This window comes from Pelmatolapia mariae, linkage group LG2, assembly GCF_036321145.2.
Source record: "Pelmatolapia mariae isolate MD_Pm_ZW linkage group LG2, Pm_UMD_F_2, whole genome shotgun sequence".
In the NCBI taxonomy this organism is placed as follows: Eukaryota; Metazoa; Chordata; class Actinopteri; order Cichliformes; family Cichlidae; genus Pelmatolapia; species Pelmatolapia mariae.
In genome coordinates, this window is record NC_086228.1 from 16,427,738 (window position 1) to 16,440,080 (window position 12,343).

At 37.2% G+C, this 12,343-nt stretch overlaps 1 protein-coding gene across 1 annotated transcript in view; it reads left to right on the forward strand.

Annotated features, from left to right (window-relative positions):
- Positions 1–12,343, forward strand: part of pdgfc (platelet derived growth factor c) — a 45,862-nt gene that overhangs the window by 23,520 nt on the left and 9,999 nt on the right. The window contains exons 2-3 of the mRNA XM_063485382.1: positions 4,206–4,398; positions 9,628–9,808. Coding sequence (XP_063341452.1) covers positions 4,206–4,398; positions 9,628–9,808 — 374 coding nt within the window. The remainder of the gene's footprint in view (positions 1–4,205; positions 4,399–9,627; positions 9,809–12,343) is intronic.

Genomic DNA, 12,343 nt, shown 5'->3' on the forward strand with positions numbered 1-12,343 from the left:
AGAGATTTGTGTTGGTGTGTGGGACGATAGCCTATAGGTTCATATCATTAAATGGTAATCATGAGACAATGTGTTTCAGGTCATTTTACAGAGAAATGTGAGGAGTGTAACGAGTAGTGTAACAAATTAATTTCTCCTGGGAGTAATTAAGTAACGTGCTTCATTTAAGAAATTTTTTCTCTGTAATGTGTAATACATTACTTTTTTGAGTCATGACCCCAATATTGATCACAACAAAGAGGGGAAACACCTCCAACATATATAAACATTTGACCACACAGCATGCAATTTATTTGCATGACTGTAATGTCTTTGTTATGCTGCTTTGGCGATGGTGGTGATTCAAAGTGGAGCCAATGATACCCATTGAGAATTGATATTGATTGATTCGAAATGATAAATAATATCGATAATGGAAACAGAATCACTAAATCGCTTATCCATTCCCCTCGCTATTTACCACTGTTCTAATTTGTGGGTAATGGCTTCCACTCTGCTTCATTGGAGTCTTCTTTGTAATGCTTTCCAGACTAATAGATGTCAATGACTTTGTTTCTCAGCTGTTTTCTTAGATTATAGCATTTATGTTGCTTTTTGAGATCTTTTAGCCTACTTCACTTTATAAGACAGGTTCCATTTAAGTGTTTTCTTGATTCAGCATGTCTGGCAATAATCAGATTTGGGTGTGGCCAGTGAAATTGAACTCAACTATCCAAATGCGCTGCTTAATCACAGTTAATTTTATGATTTCACAAGGAGGAGCAATTACTTTTTAGACAAGGCCAGATAGAGTTGGGTTGTTTTTTGTCTTTAATACATAAAATCAACAATTAAAAAATTCATTTTGTAGTTACTTGGGTTATCTCTGTTTAATAAACACTAAATACCAAATGGGCCAAATGAACCTCACTGTGATGGGGATGTAATTAAAAGATGTCATTGTGATGGCAAACAAAGCTTTAATAGCATGAAAGCTATCTCCTTATTTCCTCTTGACTCAGCAAGTGGATAGAAAAAGAATCAATCGCACACAATGTGATAAACAAACCATAGTCTAAAAGATCATCAAAATTAAAGATTGAATTGTTTATTTTGAAGCTTGTTGTTAATAAACATGTGTAGTCCTGATGCAGAAGATATGACTTTTATTTTAATAATGCTTGTTGAAATGCCTGCTTTTGCAGGAACTGCATGTGCAGTTTTGCAAGGAGTAGGATCAACCCTGAAAGTTGGCCCTGGTTGGATGAGACAATTTGTACTTGAGGGTATACTCTTCACATAGTTATGAAAGAGCCTGTTCATTGAGAATTCATGCCTGGGCTTTGTTTTTCTTTGGATCTGGCATATAGTCATTCAGTTTTCCCATCTGGCACACAATCAAACAGAAATGAAGACATCAAAGTGGTAATTGCAATGTGAAGTCATTTTCTTTTTCCTAAAAGTGTCTTTTTTTTCTTTTCTAATATGCATATTCTGTCTGATAAATGGAATAAGAGCAGATGCAAGTGGAGAAACACAAAATGTAATCAAGTTATAACAAATAAATACATTTAGGTATGTGTGCCTTTTTTTTCTCACCAATCAGAACCCTTTTCTTTTGTAATGCCCATGTTGCTTTATAAATGTGAGCTAAGCAAGCTATAATACATGACAAAGATGCACACATCATCTAGTATATATAAATCAAGTCTGAGTCAGTGAGTGTCTCTAAACCTTATGTGTACCGTATGTTAAAACAGCCAATTCAGCTAGCAGACTAGCTTCTAAACTTCTCATTGTAAATCACGTATAAAACTTGACATGAAGAGCAACAAGGGCGTGAACACTATGTTTGCTTAAAGTTACTGACTTTAAAATTTCAAAATTGAAACTGCTTGTTAAGAAGTCACAGCTGAAGTTGGTTTCTCTTACCTACTTTCACTGACCACTCCTTCAGAGAGATTTGTTATCCTAGGAACCATTCAGAGAAACTCAGTTGCTGTGGAGCTGTTTTTTGACATTATACAGGGTGAAAACATGGCATAAACCTAGCCTGTCTATGTTTTTGTAATGCAAATAACCTCACAATGAATCAGGCCACTGAGTATGAATCACATCCTTAGTCAAATTTATGGCAAAATAAAGAGTAGTCAAGCTTTAAACATAAAATTGTTCGTATTGCACGGGGGAAATGGTTACTCATCCATTTAATGGACTACCAAACTTCCAGCAGCACACTCCTTCTCCTGAACACATTACGCCCCTGCTGCTTCATCTGATGGTTAAATGCATTGGATTGTTTTATGAATACTGAATGTTCATCAGTGGTACAAAAATAAATACCATGCTGGGGATGGTATCAATTTATCATTGTAAACTTTGACAGAAAGTCATCAAAATTTCAGCACAGCATTTTAATGCTAATTGGAATATATCAAGTGAGTGTTTATATTAGTAAATTGTTCTGCTGACAATTTATGTAATGCAAAACAAAATATTTCAGTGTTGACACAAGCTTAAACCTTTATCATAGAAAATGTGGCTTTGCTTAAAGGAACCTTTTTCCTGAAGCCAGATTATATGTTGTTCACTTAAATATAGCTACAGCATTACAGCGTTTTGTGCCAATTTCAATAGCGTCTCTGCATTCAATGAATGCGCCTGGGGAAAACAGTTAACCTGGCTTCTTTAAAAGGTGCATTTCCCTCAAAGAGAAGCAGACTAAAAGATTGTGTATGTGTATTTTACAGCAAAGACAAAACAATCATCCTCTTTTAATACCTTTGACATACTTTAACAATAGTTAAAGTTATTTTTTTTCAGTTATAATTAATACTTAGGTATTTTAGACTGTGTAATGAGTAATAAACAGTATAAATAATCATATAAATTATATACAGATATAATTATTAATACTACACTAGTAGACATATATAATGTAAAATATATATATTATAGTAATTTTAATGTGTTTAATTGTGCAGATGGCTTCTGATGTATTTATGTTATTTATACTGAATTATATTTTACTAAATGGCTTTAAAATGGCCCTGCAGTCAGCATGGTTTCAGGGTGTTGTCTTGCAATGATTGTGAGGCTCAGGTGGACGCATCTTGGCAATTTTTCATGTCAAGGTGACAGGGTCTGTGCAGTCTGGGTCTGAGTGACAAGCATAGTCATTGTGTTGTCATCGTCATTAAAACCCTGTAGCCACTAGTTCCAGTTGGATTATTGGGTTTGGTCAAAACAGTTTCTTGAATTCTACAAAGAATCATAACAATACAATTAAATCCAATTACATGCACTCACAAATGATAAGGAAAAATAAAAGAGTATGATTGTAGAATTTTTCTTTGGAGACTGTTTTTGTGTTTACTCCAGTATCAGATAAATCTGTCAGTTAAATTTGTAACTTCTTTGATTGTTTACCTTCATGTTATCTCATTTCCTACTTTTTTAAAAAACAAACTCAATTTTTATCCATGCAACCAGGTAACGTGGTCTGGGTTGCAGAGGGCAGGGCTGGCTCTGCACAACTTAATCAGCTCTTCCACAGGAACACCTTGGGAATGCCTGTTCCCAAGCCAGCTGAGAGATGTGATCTCTTCAGTATGTCCTGGGTCTTTCACAGGGGCTCCTTCCAGGGGAACATCCAATTCACCTTAAATACCGGGAGTTCATGAGGCATCAGTCAGATGCCTAACCACCTCAACTGGTTCCTTTCGATGTGGAGGAGTAGTGGCTCCCGAATGACCAATTTCCTCAGCCTATCTCTAAGGCTGAGCCCAGACACTCTTTGGAGGAAATGTTCATTTCCACTGCTTGTATTTACAGTCTCACTGTTTCAGTCACAAACTAAAGTTCATGACCAGGTGAGGGTAGGAACACCAAGAGACCAGTTTACCCTGGGGTGGGTGCTTGAGGGCCCACCAAACATAGGAGGACAATCACATAATGATTTGCCTGACGAAACAGTGAGCGCTTATTTTGTCTCACTTCTTGTGGTAAACACCTTATTATTTTAAACTACATAATAATTATTTACATTGTGGCAGACATGTTTATGTTTTAGTTTATAACCTTAAGTCTTTTTCAAACCAAGCTCTTGTCAATTAAAATGCAATAAATTGAGTATCCCTATTGGTAGTCAAGGACCAGCTAGCCATTATAATCTGATTTACATATTAAGCTATTACATGGTCTGTGCATTCTTTTTTCTGTTTTAGGAGTGCAAGATTCTAACCAGGAGAAAGTTATAACAGTGTCTGGAGAGGGAATGGTGCACAGCCCAGACTTCCCGCACACTTATCCGAGGAATACAGTGTTAGTCTGGAGACTAGTGGCCAGCAGCAACATGAGGATCCAGCTTACCTTTGATGAGAGATTTGGGCTGGAGGACCCTGAAGGTGGAATATGCAAGTAAGGCCATGCATTTGAAAAAATATACATGTAAAAAAAATTAATGCAACATAAAATTATTTTGTTTTGTTGTGTTTTCTGACCTCACTTGATTTAACAAAGGGGCCATCCTCCCAGAAAGTATTTCAATATTACTTCAATGAAATTTAATTAGATAACATTTTTTTTTTCAAATAAAATATTGTGTTATATTAGGCTTATAGAAAAATATAACCATCATCAGCACTGCATCAGAAGTAATATACATTGTCCTTTATAGAGCACTTTCTCTGCTTGCTTGTCTTAATGAGATCATATAGGAGCTTTCCCAGATGACATGCCAGATACATGTTGATCTGTCCCATCTGTGTTTTAGTCCATCTTTGAAAATTAGTCAGAGTGTGGCCATTTGTAAAACTGCCTTTAGTCTGCCAAAGTGTGAATATTGAAAACCCAGTTATTTGTTACACCCAGGAAAGGCATGGTATAGATTAGCATTTCTTTTTAGTACATATATATTTGATGCGTGGATCAGCTCATAGAACAGCTTGAAAGATACATGCCACACCCTTTGCATAGCAGCACAGACACAAAAACACATGCAGTACATTCTATAATTTATTGAGCATTCGACTTTCAATTACTACTTGGATTTTACCCTGTTGCAATTCATTTTAAAATAGGATCCTAAGCCCCACCGATCGATTTACCCATTTACGCATTGCACATTATGCTCAGTACCTTTCTGCCAATATATCACAACTGGCTGGTTAGCATGATGGAGCTCAATCTGGGGAAGATTCTGGGGGAGGGTAACTTCACTAGTCATTCCTAGAGAGCCCCCTAATGGATAAAAATGTGAATGACCGCTGTACTTCTCTACAGAGCTGACAAGGTGTAGATAGCATTGCGTAGCAGAAAAAGCAGGCTGTGGACACGAATGAGTAAACCCTGTTCCATGGACAGTTCCTTGAAATTCAACTCCATCAATTAATGAGGTGTTTGTGATGTTGGCTCTGATGTTGGTCTAGTGTTTATATATGTTGTTTCTAGCTAATTTAATTGTCTTAAGTGCTGTATAGTTTTGCCAGCCAGCATTTATGCTTCTGGTGCAAATAAAAAAATCTGTCTTTATGGGCAGCTGATTGAAAAACTAAAAGTTCTGTGTGTGACTGGAGGTAATTTGAGCGCCTTAGCACACCTGCCATGGACCAGGTGCCTGTTGACGAATGAGGTTAATGTTGCTGTCAAAACTCTGTGAGGGAAAGTTGCACAGTAGGGCAGGGTGCCGACTGACAACTTTTGTGCTGTCCTGCCCTTACAAGACTGCACTAGTCAGCACCCTCAAAGAAAGGGGCAAAGACCATAAAAACATCCTTTTCCAGGGTCATGCAAGTCATTTTCACATCTACTGCTCCAGCTCTAGCATTTTTGTATCCCTGTCCAACCCTTCTCAAGCCCCCAACAAAGCCCAACAGGTTTTGCTCAGATCCCAAGATACATACTTTTGCCAGGGTTGGCAGACAGATGAGCGGTGCATGCAATCACACGCAGAATCCCAAACCTGCCTGCTTTTCTCTTACACTCACTCTCTTTTTTTCCCTCTATCAAACACAAACACTTTTTTTCCCCCACACACATACACACTCACAGATAAACACACACAAGCCTCTGGCCTAGTCTGCTACTTTATCTTTTATGTGTGTTTAAAAATTAATTCCCCAAAACTTCCTCTTAGACCTCCATTTCACTGGTTGTTATAACAAAGAAAATCAGATGCAATGCTACTGATACTCTGTTATGTCACTGTGCAATGTGACGCAGATTAACAAGAGTCTAATGTCCTGTCCACTAATTCACATCAATGTGGCTAAAACAAACAACAGTGGGAGATGTGTTTGGCTCTGGTAACAACCCTGGAGTGAGAACTCTTTGCAATGATGAGAGGGAAGCCGTATAGCCGAGATGCTCATCTGTTATTCTGTTTTTTCTGTGGCATGATGAAAAGCATTCTTACCAAATCCACTGGAGGAGAGGCATATTGGAGAGGGATTGGTCTTGCTGCTGGTTGGCATGGCAGCAGATTCGTGCTTGACGACTCCCAGACAGGAGTGTTCTGAGAAAGGCATTTATGCTCTCTGTCTCCAGTCTGAAAAGAGCGGACTAAAAAAACAGTGTTTGTGTTGCTACTCTGCGTCATCTCTGTGGCAGATATTGTATCTATTAATAATGTACAAGAGGAAAACTATGTAGCAAGAAAGCTTTGTGAATATTAAACACAGTTTCCTTGCTGGGTACTGAAAGGTTCTCCTTTCTCCACTGCAACATGTAAAAGGTCGCTTTTTTATTTTCATCCTGCTCACTGTGAGTATGTCGCCTCATTTGTGAATCTGAGAAACCACTGTTGAACATGGTGATTCTGAACACATGTCGACGTGTAATGATCAGGGTATTCTGCATTATTGATGAGCCATCTGTCAAAGCCCTGCAGCAGTCTAAAAGATGACTTTTAGAGAAGAAATCTGCTCGATCCACTGACCTCCACCGAGGACAACAGGGATGAACTAAAGTGATGTTTTGTCCTTTTCCAAAATGATTTTTGCCGCTACAATTTATCAAACATTTATGCATTTAAACTGCAAATATACGGTTTTGCCCTTCTCAATAAGTCCATTTTTGCAGATAACAAACTTCCTGTATACATTTCCACATCAAAGGTAACAGAGTTGGTAAATGTATTGACACTCCCACCCCTTTAGTTTATTTAACATCACAGAAAATCCATTTTTAGCATTGCTCATGTCCCTCCATGTTGTTTTATTGAAACCAGCTTGAACTGAATCTGTCAAGCCTGTGCAAATGTAAACAATGTCCTTGAAATCCAAATATCCGAATTGGCAGCACTGAATGAGAGGTTAGCGCGCCTGTTGACGCAAATGGCAAAGTGATTAATCCCAGACTGTGAAGAGTCAGTGAAACAAGGCTTTATTCAATGCAGTGCAGCCACTAGTTAAACACAGGTATAAATAATAAAGGCTGAACTCCTGAACTACATGTCTTAAGTGCTGACATTGGTCAATATTATCACTGGCACACCAAAGGAGTTTGGAGCATGGCCATATGTCTCTGCACTTCATAATGTTTACTGGTATTGTGGATTGGCAGGGCGGTCAGAGGAGACAGACAGTCGTGTAATTACAGACAGACTCACAAGCCTGACAAGTCCACAAATAACATGATGCTTTTAGTCTTGTTTTTTCTCTCACACTAAAATTTGTAGTTTATGTTGATTGTAGTTTTTTTCATTTTAAAATTCAGTAATATATATATTATAATATATTATAGTGTAATATATATTATATTATAATATATTAATATATTACTGAAAATGTTAATTACTGACCATAATGGAAGTCAAAAATAAAAAATGAAAAATATAGATTTTTAACAAACCAATATATATTTGTACTTTTCATTAAAAAATACTTAAAATCTTCAGTCTGATGCAATGCACCACTAAAGACAACAATCCCAGAACTAGAGTATAAAACTGCATATAAAAGATGGATGTAGTCATCATGATGTCACCCAAAGATCAGTTAAGACCTATCATGAGGGTACAAGTTGGATATTTGCAGTGTTGCACTCTAAGCTATTTGTAATCAGAGATTGGCTGAATGTGTCAAATCTGACCAAGAAACCGAGGGACACTGTTCACCCATTTGCTAATCAGTTGTCAAGTCATAATTTTTAAGCTGGTATCCCTGTTTATCTGCCTTTATAACTCTATGAACATCATGACACATTAAAGGTGATTTTAAAACATCTAAAGAACTAATCATATTAATATGATGATCAGGAAGATACTTAGTAAAGTCACCAACATGGGAGAAAAAGGACATTTTGCAGGTTTTTTTGCAACTACAGGAGTCACTCAGCTTAAAGACCTGAAGTGCAAGTTGAGGAGTGATTGGAATACTGAAACGCTACTTGTGTGCTTACCAATTATTTTGTAACTGACAAGTCAAAAATCTAAAAGTCATTCTTAGGTTATACTAAGTAAATCCATAAGCAATATGCCGCAAGACCTTACATAAAAGAGATCTAAAATCTCTCCACAAAGAAAACTCAAATGACAACAAGGAAACAGTGCTTTTGAGTAAGTGATACATTCTTTAGTCACACATACATTCAAAGAGAAAAAACAGATAACATCAGGTAGGATATGCATGTCAATAAAGCAAATTTTTACAGTTACAGTTTACAAGAGGTGATAAAAAAATGGTTTAATGTTAGATTTGAAAGAAATATAATGGCAAGCAGGGAAGTAATACATAACAGAAAGAGGCTACAGACTGACAGCGGACATCTTATACTAAGATAGGTGGATAATTCAGAAAGCTGTGAGAAACATATGTCTGTGGTGCCTTTGCTAACTACAGTAGCTAGCTAGAAGCAGCATTGGCTTTCTAGCGACTTACCAGGTGTGGAGTGTAAAACAATCCTTTGACAAAGTGGAAATCTAATATTTAATAAAGCTAAGGGCCTCATATCAGAATTTAACCCCTGGTTGTATTTTTTAGGGCTGACAGTTTTTTCCTCTGCTTGGCAAGGTTTTCAGAGTTTTCTCCACAAGATGCCATCTCCAATACAACAAAGCAATGTGAAAAGTTTTTACTTTGCTACTGGAAATTTGTTTTGGAGTACAATTAAAGAGGCCTGGGTCTCTTGTGCAGTCAACAATGTTTAATTAAAAACTATATTTCAATGACATGTGGTGTAATAGGCCTGTCAAAAGACTGCATCATTGGTCATTAATCGCCAAAAGTAACAGCTGCTTATGCTGCACTATCCTTAGATCCTTCAACTTGAGATTTGACCGCAATGCACTAGTGATTTCCAGTTTATTTTTATCCATTTAACTCGGGCTGTAAATAATAGAGATCTCATCTCATGCAGCTACCCTGCTGTTACAGATATTTATTTTTGTATTCTTTTTTAAATGAGGTTAAATCTTTATTGCCCTTGCAGCTTTATTAACAATCTCACCTTCAGAACGACCGTGCCAATGGGAGTCTTAAAGGAGCTGACAGACTAATAATGAGGCAAGAAGACAATTAAAATAAACAGGCTCAACTCTAAGTTCAGATTTCCAGCTACAGCACCAGCAATAGCTGGATTGGTTCTATTACCAAATCATATCTAAGAGACCAAAAACATGTCCTGCCCTTTCTCTGTTCACTGTGCCAGGTACGACTTTGTGGAAATAGAAGATCTGACTGAGAAGACAATCCTGGGTCGCTGGTGTGGGTCACAATCGCTCCCAGGTAGTCACATTTCCAAGGGAAGCCAGATCACTATTCGCTTCATCTCCGATGAGTATTTTCCCTCTGAGCCGGGATTCTGCATCCGCTACTCCCTGCTGCCTGTGGTACGTACATGATTAACTGTCAGGGGCTAAAAAAAAATGTGCATTGTGAGTAGGTAAACACTTAGCTGTCAGCATTTCTTTCCTGCCATCTTCATCTTGGGAATTCACATGGCAGTGAGCAGTGCCTCTCCATGTAAGCACAATTAAAATAATTTGCTTGTTACATAACACGGGGTCTTAATTTGCAATCATCCATTCCTGCTTATGTGTACCCAAGGTTTTAAGCATCACTGGGGAGAAATTATGCTTAGGCACTCTGGAACATCTGGCACCTGTACTGTCATTTATTTTAGTTATGAAGATACACTGAAGACAGAATAGCACATACGCTTTTACAAAAGCCAAAACAATGTATACACAATAGCTGCAAAGGCGTAAGTCTAATGAAGTTGCAACCTAATTCATGAATACCAAAACCACTAAAATATCTTAATTTTATTAACAAAAAAAGGATAAATGTTATATCATGGATCCTGAAATACTGAAGTATGCAATGCCAAAATAGAAATAATTGAACTTCAATTTTATTTTATGTTTTTTACTCTTCCATACAAAGCCAAATGTGTTCTAAACCCGTGATATATCCATGTAGTCACTTCAGTCTGACATACGAGGTGTTGCAGTGTCACTAAAGATTGCATGCAAAATCTGTCCACTGACCCTTTTTGGGGGGAACTGGGTATTCTGAGTATTTCTGAATTTTCCAACTGCTTTTCTGTTTATATTGTTACATCACATATTATTCAAATGAAGTGTTTCTTTATTGGTTTGTACAAATACAGTACTGTGCAAAGGTTTTAGGCAGGTGAGGAAAAAATGATGTAAACAAAGAATGCTTTAAAAAATGTTCATCATTTATTTTCACTAATCAACAAAGTGCAGTGAATAAACAAAAGAGAAATCTAAATCAAATCAGTGTTTGGTGTGACCACCCTTTGGCTTCAAAACAGTATCAAGTCTTCTAGGTACACTTTCACACAGTTTCTGAAGGAACTCGGCTGGTCGGTTGTTTCAAACATCTTGGAGAACTAACCACAGATCTTCTGTGGATGTAGGCTTCCTCACATCCTTCTGTCTCTTCATGTAATCCCAGACACACTCAATGATGTTGAGATCAGGGCTCTGTGGGGGCCATACCATCACTTCCTGTACTTCTTGCTCTTCTTTATGCTGAATATAGTTCTTAATGACTTTGGCTGCATGATTGGGGTCATTGTCCTGCTGCAGAATACATTTGGGGCCAATAAACAATCATTTATATTTCTGAAAGCATTCTTTGCTTACAGCATTTTTTCCACACCTGCCTAAAATTTTGCACAGTACTGTATGTATCCCAGAAATATGTATTTGATTCAAAGACACCCAAACACTATTTTATTCTGCTGTTTTCTATTGTTCCTCTTGTCTGTAACAGATACTATAATCACTAGTTCCAGTCTTACCTAATCTTTGTTTCCATTCACCTTTTAAACTTCTGGCAGACATTTATCCACTGTAATTTACAGTGTGTGCATAAGCCAAAACTCATAATGAATAAGGGCTCCAGCAACAGTACCCATGAGGTTTGCATGTGATCATGTATAAAAACACACTGTGGAAAAGATACAGTACAAGCTAAATATCAATCAGTCGAATGGTAGGATAATTCTAGTTTGCTGTCCATGAGTCTTTCTGTCTTGGCTCTATGGCCATGATTCAAGGGAAATTTCTACAGCGTGGGTGGAATGGTCATAAATTCAGTGTTGCGATTGTTTAAATGCCATTTAACCAAAAGAAAACTACAAGAAACTGGTTGAAAGAAGTAACTAAGCCAAGTTTTTTGGGGGGTTTTGGTCCACCCCGACCTTCTCTCTATATTAGCTCTATAGTCTCAGGTTGGTGTTCCCATCATAACTGCTCACCTACTAAAGGCTGATAAAGGAATGAAACAGAAAGGGCTATAATAAACTTCTGACCATGTGTAGCTATCATGTGGTATGATTAAATTTAAGTAATTAAGTGACCATTTTAATTCTTTAAAATGACGAGCAATGTAATGCGGAAGTTTAAAACCAGCAAGATTACCCAGTTATATTCTTGCCAGAAGGTCACTGGCCACTAGAGCATTTCTGATATCAATAATATCTGAAAAATTATTAGTACATACTTTTGTGTCTCTGTATAGCTACTCTTCTTTCGTCTGTCCTCTTCCCATTAGTCATTCTCTTGCGCCTTCTTTTTTTTGTCGTGATATGTAGACCACACACAAACACAGAAAATCCATTTGTCCCAGATCCCACACTGACAAAAGCCTCAAGATAAACTAAAGAGATGACTGCCATGTTTTAACCTGTCATGTTTTAGTTTTGTTCAAGCTAGTTTAAGTCAACAGTTTTACTCTTCATTAATCCCTGATGGCCTGTAGCACAAATATGCGACGGAGATTACTGAAATGGCTTTATATTCACTGTCTTAATTTCTTTGTGCTTCAGAGTTTTTGGTCTTTTGGTCTTAATTCACAATATTATTGCATTCTTTCATCACCATTAAAACCCA